The sequence below is a fragment of the Aspergillus aculeatinus genome, assembly GCF_003184765.1.
Source record: "Aspergillus aculeatinus CBS 121060 unplaced genomic scaffold BO66scaffold_21, whole genome shotgun sequence".
Classification (NCBI taxonomy): Eukaryota; Fungi; Ascomycota; class Eurotiomycetes; order Eurotiales; family Aspergillaceae; genus Aspergillus; species Aspergillus aculeatinus.
In genome coordinates this window covers 868-10,505 of record NW_020291490.1, presented here as the reverse complement: position 1 = coordinate 10,505, position 9,638 = coordinate 868, and the positions used below count along the sequence as shown (strand labels likewise).

The window sequence follows — 9,638 nt, the reverse complement described above, 5'->3', positions numbered from 1 at the left end:
CTCACTCCCCCTCTCTACCATAATCCCCCCAAACTATTTACTCCATCCATAACTATAAGCCCAACTCTTCATCTCTCTTTTCTCCTTTCTCCAACTTCCCCTCGCCCCCCCCTCTCCTTCTCCTCCCTTCCTTTGTTCTCGCTTTCTCGACCGAAGACGCCTTATCTTATCAAACGACATTCTTGACTCACACTCACTATGCCCCTCACCATCCTCTCCCAAGAGCAACTCCGTTCTCTCCTCCTCTCGCTCTCCCGCGATCAGATTGTCTCCCTCCAGGAGAACCTTGCCCGTGCGCTTCGTGACTATTCGACCGGCAGTCAAGAGAAAGGGTGTGCCGCCACTTACCAACCTCAACGCACGGCTATCACTCGGCCCGATGGCTGCACCACCGTGTTCATGCCCGCAAGCACGGGCCCCACGCTAGGAATGAAGGTGATTTCGCTACAAGACAAGAATTCCCAGGTGGGCTGTACTGTCGATGCTGCCTCGAAGATTTCCCCGAGCGACCGAACCGGCGTTTCTCAAATCGACAAGCGCAAATCCATGGCCTCGATCGCCTCCGACGTCAGCGAACTCTCCCTCTCCTCGCAAGAAGGCACCTCAACCAGCAACTCCCTGACCATGACGAGCAGTGGTGGCAGTGGCAGTGGCAGTAGCAGCAGCAAGTCGCTGGCGGCGGGCTGCGTCAACCAACAACCAGTCGCAGGCGGCTTATCGAAGACGATGGGGGCCTGGCCCAGTGCTGGCAGTCGGGATACCTCGCCCCAGGGAAGCGTCACGCTGCTGGACGGCAACAGCCTGCCCTTCGGATTGATCAACGCACACGAATTGACGCCCTTCCGGACCGCTCTGACCTCCCTCATGACGCTCAACAAGCGCAAGCGGGTGCGCACCATTGTGGTGTTCGGGGCGGGGAAGCAGGCATACTGGCACATCCGGCTAGCGCTGGTCCTCCGTAGCGCGGACGTCAAGCGGGTCTACATCATCAACCGATCGTTTGACCGAGCGGCGCAGTTGCTCCGGGACATCTACTCCCCGGAAAACTCGAGCTGGCGCGGGGATGTGAAATTCTCCGCCGTCAGCTCCGACTTTGTGGAGTATCCCCGCATCCTGCATGACGCGTTGCGGAAAGCCGACGCGATCTTCTGCTGCACCCCGGCCGTTGATCCGCTGTTCCCCGCCGAGATCTTGACGGCCCGTGAAGGCCGCCAGAAGGGTCGTCTGATCAGCGCGATTGGATCGTACAAACCACACATGACGGAACTTCCGCCGGATCTGCTCCGCGACGAGGTGAGCGTGCACACTCCGGGCCATCGTCACTTCCACAAACACATCAAGCGCAGCGGCGTAGTGGTAGTGGACAGTCTTGACGCCGCCCTCAAGGAGGCAGGCGAGATTGTCCAAGCGGGGATCAAGCCGCACCAGGTGGTCGAACTGGGCGAACTGTTGATTGTGCGCGAATCCTCGCATGGGGACGCTGACAGTGACGATCACAAGAGTCTGCGCGAGTGGGTAGAACGGGGCAATGTGATCTTCAAGAGTGTGGGGATGGGATTGATGGACTTGGTGACTGGTGGAGATTTGATCCAATTGGCACGTGAAAAGAATATTGGTACGACGATTGCGGAATTCTAGCGAAATGATATCCAATGATGACTTGGTTTGCTGTTTGTCTATTTTCCTCCTTTTTTTTTGTCTTTCTTAGGTTAGCTGTCTTGAGTCAGCCTGGCTACTACTTTGGTTCGGCATGGGTGACCTTGACTCCTCCGAAGGTATTCGGGACTTATACTTCTTGGGCATTACTTTGCGAGACCTTGGTCTTGTCTCCCCTTCTCTGTTTCATATTATTAATCAGTAGGTAGCGATTATACTTTCATGCTGACAATACCATGTGTTCTACTGGCCAGTTCCTTGCAGAGCAGACTTTTTTAGGCTCTTTAGGCTCTTTACAGGGCAATACTTGAGTGAAGCACTGATATCCAGACAGGGAGTGGATAGATGGAGGAGAAGATTGGTAATGCGCTGCTTGTCATACGGCGGGAGGGCGACACAGACCTCCATTTGGCTGGTCAATGCGGTTAGAGCCGTAATTTTGGAGCCGTGGGCGGTAATTTGGAACGAAGGCTGTAATCCCGCTGATGACATCAACCAACCTCGTCGTTTCTTATCGTCTCAACTCTTTCTCCGCGAGACATCCTCTCTCTTTCCCTCTCTTCGCCCTTTCCGGCTTCAATTCATCGTCACAACTCGACTTGATCCTTCACTGCCGTGTATTCTAATGCACGGCGTCTTCTCTCCAGGCTGGACCATGTCGCAGAGCGATTGCCAGCAACCCTGATTGGGAATCGCAGTGTTGGGGCCAAGACACGACTGCGAGCCTGATAGCGGCCGTTCACCGACGGCGCGATCGCCAGCGGGGGGAGAGGAGGGGCAGCGACGCATCATCCCACCGTCTGTCCGCCTTAGTTTCCCCTCAGTCTCGTGCTTGTATTTTATTTACTTTTTAAAAAATCCCCTTCCTTCTCGTTCCTTATTTCTTGACTCATATCTTCTTCATCCCACTGTATGTAGGTCGCTGTTTCCTACGGGCTTTGGCTTTTCAAGATGCGCAATCGCATGTGCCACCTGCCCAACGGGCAGACCTTCACCGTGTCACCCGTCTTTGGCGGGGTTAGCTTCAAGTCGAACGATGGTCAACAGAACCACCATGTGGTCCTCCCCGGTTGGAGCATCGTTCTGAATACCAGCAAACCCGTTGAGAATGCTGATTCAACAATGACCGATGGATCGGAGGAGCATCGCGGCCGGGATCGACAATCGTCAGAGGAGCTGGTGAACACCCGATTTACTACCCCTACCCTGCGCAATGACTCGCTCTACATCTCATACATTGTCGATCCGCCCAGCAGCGAGTACAAGCCGGTCAGCTCACCCACGCGCCAGATCGCCATGATGCTCTGGGTGACGCTCTGGTGGTACTTCCACGAACCCGAGCCCGAGCGTTACTTGACCACCGAGGCCAGCGCCAAAACTCCCACCACGGGCCGGCCCCAGGGCGACTGGCGTATCTCCATCCGGCGCGAAGGGTTTTTCAAGGGTCGCACATTGCTGCAGAAGCTCGAGCGCATGGGTCTGATCGCCTCGGAGGACTCGTCGGTCGGGACCGAACCCTACAACCCCGAGGCGTGGGCGCGCATGTTCGTGAGCCGTCGCAGCTTCTGGCAGATTGATCCCAGGCTGTTCGTGTTCACTCTGACCCCCCAGATGAATATCCCGCCGGCGATATCGGGCTCGCCCTTCATCCAGCGGGTCGCATCGCCGTCGCGCGCGAGTATGTACCTCAATAATCCGGCTGGGCAGGAGACCGCCCACTATACCCCGAACGAAGGGCCGTTCGCTTCGACCAGCCATCTCCCCACCTACTTCCCCCCAGCCCCGACACAGTATACCTTCACCAATGGGATCCGCCATCCGATCCGTCCCAAACCCCCGCACCAAGGGGATGTGTTCTATATTCGCTACATTCCCAGCCTGCAACAGTACCTGTCCTTCCGCGTACCGTACTTGGGGAGCTCCGCGGCCGACCAATTCGGGGCCAAGCATGCTCACACTTCATCTAACAGTAGCATCGAACAACCGGTGACCCCTGTACCAGGGCCTTCCGATGTCGAATTGCTGCACAAATGGATGAACGAGCCGCGAGTCAACGTCGCTTGGGGCGAGGCAGGCCCGGTCAGTCACCAAGAGGAGTTTCTGCGCAACAATCTCCGAAGTCGCCACAGTTTCCCCGTTATTGGTTGCTGGGACGGTAAGCCGTTCGGCTACTTCGAGATCTACTGGGTCAAGGAAGACCGGCTGGGGTCGTTGGCTCCGGGGGGTGTGGACAACTATGATCGGGGTCTACATGTGTTGGTGGGTGAACAGGAGTTTCGCGGGCCGCATCGTGTGGCCGTCTGGTTGAGTGCCTTGGTGCATTATTGCTTCTTGGCCGATCCCCGGACGCAGACAGTGATGTTGGAGCCTAGAGTGGACAATGAAAAGTAGGGGTTCCCTCGCCTGCTTCACAGAGGCATTAAGCTGACATGATTGATATAGGCTGATCGGATACTTACACCGAGCGGGCTTCTACAAGGAAGGGGAGGTGACGTTCCCGCACAAGCAGTCTGCTTTGATGAAGATCAAGCGGGACGCATGGGAGAGTCCTGCTACCTAGCAATGTGCTTCATGATGGATGCGATCTCGAAAAGGAAACGATGCACGAGGAGAGTTCTCCACGATACCTGATCAATGTATACGAGAGGGTAGATTTTGCCTACCTATTTACGACCTACCTAGCTACCTAGAAATGAAACCGGGAACGCGAGAGCATAACGAACGCAATATTTCCATGGGATGTAGACATACCGCTGCCTTTCCACCCTCGTGGGCCGTGACTAGTCTGCGACTTCTTGACCGACTAAGCTTTCACCGATTGCCCATCATTGATTAGGGCTCCACTCTTGAACGTCTCCCAGTCTCCCACCCAAATAGAACCCAGAGTTTCAGTTCCTTATCATGACAGGACATCAGCACAGACCGACACGGCAACTGAAAGTTTACAGAAACTAGCTGCATGGCCATCACGGCCAGTCAGTTCCCCGCTCACGCGCGAAATGTGACTAGCTGGTCACTAAATGTGCCGGGGCCTGCAGGGCGGGCGCGTATGCGGCCAACGATAGCGGGGGATTGCCCTCATCCCCATCACCATCACCACTTGGCACTGCTCCTCCTCCTCCAATTCTTCACGCCATCACATCCAATCACTCGGGACGGTCTTTGAATAAAGGGTATCGCCTGTTCCCTGTCGTATCTCAAACATGATGGGCGGCCTCGTTCCCGATTTTGTTTTTTCGTTCTTCACATCACTCCACATGAAGATGGTCAATACATGATCCATCACCTTCCCCTCCACCGCTTGATCTGTGATATTCAAATAGACACTCGGTTCCTGTCCAGGGTGACTTAGGAGGCGAAGAATGGTCTCCAGTACTGGCAGCCTCGTCTTCTTTCTTTGTCTCTCTTTCTACTCAACAACCGCTGCTGGTTCAGCATCACCTGTCTTGGAGCGAGACACCACTACCACCACCACCACCTTCACCCTCGACGAACCACTGCTCGCCGTCCAAATCGGCGGGATCATCGCCGCATATCTCTTCAGCGTCATCTTCCTTCTGAGCCTCCTCCTTGTCGTCGGACGCCGTCTACGTCGCGCCGTCCTCTCCTCCAACTACTCCCTCCAAGTCCAGATGATGCAGCCCATGAAACCACCCCCAAGCATGGACCCCAGCCCCGTCACCCCGATCAGTGTCCACCTCCCGAGTCCCGGGGGAATCGGCCATGGCCCAATCCCTCCGATGCCCGGGTATACCACCAACAGTGGCACCCGTCACGGCAACAACCGCTCCTGGAGCAGCTTCAGCAAACACAGCGGCTCGCACAAGAAGTCACAATCCCAGCTCTCCAACCCGAGCAGCAGCATCAGCCTGGCGACCATCGACGACGGCGTCGTCGCCTCCGACCGCCGCAAAGCCCAGGAGGACCTGGAGATGCTGTATGCGGCCGTGATGGAGCATGACGAGATCAAGGCAGCCAACGGCGGCGGCGGCGGCAGCCCGCAAGACCGCAACGTCTCGCCCACGGGTACAGTGAACAGCAACCCATTCATCGACCCGCCGGTGGCGCCCGTGCAGGCGCCAACATCGCCTCGCACACCTTCCCGGCTATCGCGGATTTCATCATCATTGTCGCTGTTTTCAAGCAGCGGCGACCAGTCGTCCACCTCGCTCGCCAATCCCGGGGCTGCAGCTATTTCCTCTCCCAAGGGACCCAACGGAAGCGGACGGGGCCTGGGCCTCCGCTCGCCGCGTCTGGCGCTGCCTTTGCGAAAGATGTCCATCTCCTCGCCGATCACTTCACCCCGGAATCATGCTGCGCGAGAGAACGAGGAGGAGGACGATCCGTACGCGCATTCGCCGTTGACGCCGAGGATCTATCACCCGGCGCCGCCGCCAGTTCCGCCATTGCCGGCGCAGATGCAGCCGCAGGGGAGAAATATCGGGGGTGGTGGTGGTGCACAAAGACCCGGCGCACAGAGACAATTCACCCACCCACCACCGCAGCAGGAGCAGCAGTATCACCAATACCAGTATCAGCCCCAAGACCCATACCACACAGACGACCTCCCGCAATCCCAGACCGGTCTTCCGCCGCTCCCCACCCCACGAGGAATCCTCTCCTCCACCACCCCCGAATCCCTCGACGCAACGAACCCCCGCAGACCAGTCCGCAACGCTCCTCCCCCACTCACACTGAGCAAACCCCTTCCCCCAACAGCCGCAGGGGCAGGCGGCCCCGACGGACCCGGTCGCAGCCTGCCCCTCCGCGACGCCTACCCGCTGCAGAGTGCGCCGGCCACCAAGCTGACCGTCCTGGAGCGGCCGGTCAAACCCCACGGGGCCCCACGCACGGGCATCCCCACCCCGTACAGCCCCTACATGCCGTTCACGCCTGTGACGCCGCTGACGCCGAGTCGAATGGTCACGAAGCGGCAGCGGCGGAAGGAGGGAAAGGAGACCGGGTTGCATGTGTTGAGGGAGGATGATATGGTCAAGGGGGGTGGGGATTTGTGGGGGTATTAGCCCTCACTTTTGGGGGGGGGTTGGCTATATAGTGTCCGGGTATGATTTATGATTACTATGGAGTTTTCTTTGCAGGATGGGGATGGGGATACTTGGATTCGGATATCACTTTCTAAGAGACTACCGTGCCACAGACTTGGATTCAGCTGGTGCTGTGAATTGATTTCTATATCTTCCTCCGTTGTCTTCGTTTAGCCTGTTCTGGGAACTGAGGCTTAATATTTATTGGTTTCTTTGACTTGGTTGGTATTCAGTGGTTGTTAGCTTGGTGGTTATAGTAGGATCGGATGCAAGTCGAGGTAGTAGCTGCGATGCAGAATCTGATGGCTAAGTCTACTCAGGGAATGTGGCTTGACTCAGTGGACTGTTTACAAGGGAATGGTGGTGGAAGCGGCAAATATATAATCGATCTAGGCTGCGGGCATAGCTTATCAGGCAGAGATGGGAGGGCTAACTAGACTAGACTGGTCATGGGATGATGGGACGATGTACGCTGAGTGTAGACAGTGAGTGTTCTCTGATTCGACCACTTGGGAAAAGTTCATCGGGGTAAAGGTTATGAAATCAGTTTGAGCATTGATGCGATTGTTGGACCCTCCTAGCCGGCTAAGTAATTGTCAACTTGCTAGAACTTCACTTAGTTATTGCAGGCTATGATGTTAAGAACATGGTTCGGATAGTATTGGCTGAGTATAGAGAGAGCCATATTAGGTGGGTTTCGTGAATGGATCAGTTATTCAACGAAATTATTTCCCTTGTTTGTGTACTAGGTAGACCGGTAGAGGTATATGTAGTTAACTTATAGTTAGTAGGCAGGGCAGTGCCTAAGTTAGTGGTTACTGCAAATCACCAAGTCCCTAGAAGCCTGAGGTGCTGCCTTGTTGCCTGAGTTGGGTTGAAATTTCAATAGTCCCGTGACCTCTTTTGTGCCTCAGGCTGCATCAGCACCCACCACTTCATTGGCCCGGGTGGGGCTCGCCTAATTTCCTAGCGTCCCACACACAAGGTCGCTGAACGGTTGAAGAGATCTTGCTTCTCGAACTTCTCACTCGTGACAACGACGACAATCGACGACCTGCCACGCCGACAAGGTACGTTCCTGCCTCCAATCTCGCCCGCAATCCTATCGCGACCGTCACAATCGCATCGACATTCAATCCACCACAAAACTAACGACTTTTCCAAACCGTCCAGATGGGTGCCCTCAAGTACGTGGAAGAGATCCAGAAGAAGAAGCAGTCCGACGTGATCCGCTTCCTGCTGCGTGTCCGTTGCTGGGAGGTGAGAATTCCCCCCCAAATGTCGATGATTTAACATCTCCCCGCCGGAGGGTGGTTTTCGCTCGTATGCTATGCCATAGGAATACACTTGTTTGCTCAACGGTGTTTTTGCTGGGCGGCTCGAAAAAAGACGACCCACCGAAAGAATTTTTTCTTCTCATCGCCGGCGGATGATGGATGTGGCACAACCAGGAGAGGTTCCCGGAGCCTCTGTGTGTCTTGCTATACACTCGTTGAACTTTGCTGAGAGTGCATCAATATAGCTCCGTCAACTGAACGCCATCCACCGTGCTTCCCGTCCTTCTCGCCCCGACAAGGCTCGTCGTCTCGGCTACAAGGCCAAGCAGGGCTATGTTGTCTACCGTATCCGCGTGAGACGCGGTGGCCGCAAGCGCCCCGTCCCCAAGGGCGCCACCTACGGTATGCTTTCCCCACGACTCGATCCACGAGAGAACACGGCTAATTCAAGGGATGTACAGGCAAGCCCACCAACCAGGGTGTTAACCAGCTCAAGTACCAGCGCGCTCTCCGTGCTACCGCTGAGGAGCGTGTTGGCCGCCGCTGCGCTAACTTGCGCGTCCTGAACTCCTACTGGATCAACCAGGACTCCACCTACAAGTACTTCGAGGTCATCCTCGTCGACCCCCAGCACAAGGCCATCCGCCGCGATGCCCGCATCAACTGGATCTGCAACCCCGTCCACAAGGTTGGTTCTGCCATCGCCCCAGTCTTTGAGTCTGGTACTGACCCCGTCCCCAGCACCGCGAGTCCCGTGGTCTCACCGCCACCGGCAAGAAGTCCCGTGGTATCAACAAGGGCCACCGCTACAACAACACCAAGGCTGGCCGCCGCCACACCTGGAAGCTCCAGAACACCCAGAGCTACTGGCGTTACCGTTAAATGTAGCCCAGGGGCTGCGGAGCGGTGTTGTGGAGGGGAGTGTTGGAAATGGAAAACGCATGCTGGAATGCTTGTGGATGTGTTTACTCCGATACAAAAACTCGTTTCTGTGTGCAGGTCATTCTTCGACTGTCGTGGTGCGAGCATAATGCAACAGATTTTCAATGATCGGATGTTAGCAAAAATTTTTCTTCCTTTTCTCGGTTTCATCGGTTTTTTTTATTCCCCCTAACGAAGTATGCTTTTTCTTCTTGCTCTCTTGTTTTTCTTTGGTTTATCTGGCGGCTTCGTAGTGTAGATCTCGTAATCTAAGGTTGAAGATTGGGATGGCTGCCTCGATTGGCTAGATTGGAGGACTTGCATTAGTATCCGCAATCCGGGGCATTGGCCTTCGGTCCAGCAGCAAGATAGTCTTGCACAGTTGCTCCCGCAGTCTGCTGGTGACCCTTCAGCTACGGACAGCAACTCCAGGGAGGGGCTCAAAATTGCGAGGACCAAGTCTAGGAGGGTTGGCCATGGATCTACATACCGGAGACAATGGCTGTGCACCTCACCCCACCAAGTGTCAGAAACCGGCCACCATGATTTCATAGTGATGGTCTCATCGACGGTCATCGGGTGAGCCTGCTACAGGTGAGTTCCTCTCGCTGCTCCTCAAGAGCCTTGTCCCTGTGCCCTGGGAATCGTATCTCCTCCCGAATCACATATAATAGCCGATGCTAAGAAGGCCAAGCCAGCCCTTGCCATTAGTGGTGCCTGCAAATTGACCCCTAAGGAT

At 55.7% G+C, this 9,638-nt stretch overlaps 4 protein-coding genes across 4 annotated transcripts; all 4 read left to right on the top strand.

Annotated features, from left to right (window-relative positions):
• On the top strand, positions 1–1,832 carry BO66DRAFT_391433 (putative proline utilization protein PrnX-like). Its single transcript, XM_025647257.1, has one exon. It carries the CDS (start codon positions 199–201, stop codon positions 1,636–1,638), a length of 1,440 nt encoding a protein of 479 aa, XP_025504453.1. The 5' UTR covers positions 1–198; the 3' UTR covers positions 1,639–1,832.
• A 367-nt stretch (positions 1,833–2,199) lies between these two features.
• On the top strand, positions 2,200–4,382 carry BO66DRAFT_391432 (GNAT family N-acetyltransferase). The gene is made up of 2 exons (XM_025647256.1): positions 2,200–4,043; positions 4,099–4,382. The coding sequence occupies exons 1-2, from the start codon at positions 2,608–2,610 to the stop codon at positions 4,214–4,216; spliced, it is 1,554 nt and encodes a 517-aa protein (XP_025504452.1). The 5' UTR covers positions 2,200–2,607; the 3' UTR covers positions 4,217–4,382.
• A 484-nt stretch (positions 4,383–4,866) lies between these two features.
• On the top strand, positions 4,867–6,680 carry BO66DRAFT_470973 (uncharacterized protein; the record flags this gene model as incomplete). The annotated part of the gene is made up of 1 exon (XM_025652826.1): positions 4,867–6,680. Exon 1 carries the CDS (start codon positions 5,019–5,021, stop codon positions 6,678–6,680), a length of 1,662 nt encoding a protein of 553 aa, XP_025504451.1. The 5' UTR covers positions 4,867–5,018.
• A 1,051-nt stretch (positions 6,681–7,731) lies between these two features.
• On the top strand, positions 7,732–9,142 carry BO66DRAFT_373064 (60S ribosomal protein eL15). The gene is made up of 5 exons (XM_025645525.1): positions 7,732–7,771; positions 7,875–7,961; positions 8,224–8,380; positions 8,440–8,666; positions 8,720–9,142. Exons 2-5 carry the CDS (start codon positions 7,875–7,877, stop codon positions 8,858–8,860), a joined length of 612 nt encoding a protein of 203 aa, XP_025504450.1. The 5' UTR covers positions 7,732–7,771; the 3' UTR covers positions 8,861–9,142.
• The last annotated feature ends 496 nt before the right edge of the window (positions 9,143–9,638 follow it).

Coding starts and splice junctions, on each gene's coding strand:
- BO66DRAFT_391433 (XM_025647257.1), top strand. CDS start 199: ATGCCCCTCACCATCCTCTCCCAAGAGCAACTCCGTTCTCTCCTCCTC.
- BO66DRAFT_391432 (XM_025647256.1), top strand. CDS start 2,608: ATGCGCAATCGCATGTGCCACCTGCCCAACGGGCAGACCTTCACCGTG. Junction 4,044..4,098: donor CCTAGAGTGGACAATGAAAA/GTAGGGGTTCCC, acceptor TGATTGATATAG/GCTGATCGGATACTTACACC.
- BO66DRAFT_373064 (XM_025645525.1), top strand. CDS start 7,875: ATGGGTGCCCTCAAGTACGTGGAAGAGATCCAGAAGAAGAAGCAGTCC. Junction 7,962..8,223: donor TGCGTGTCCGTTGCTGGGAG/GTGAGAATTCCC, acceptor GCATCAATATAG/CTCCGTCAACTGAACGCCAT. Junction 8,667..8,719: donor TCTGCAACCCCGTCCACAAG/GTTGGTTCTGCC, acceptor CCCCGTCCCCAG/CACCGCGAGTCCCGTGGTCT.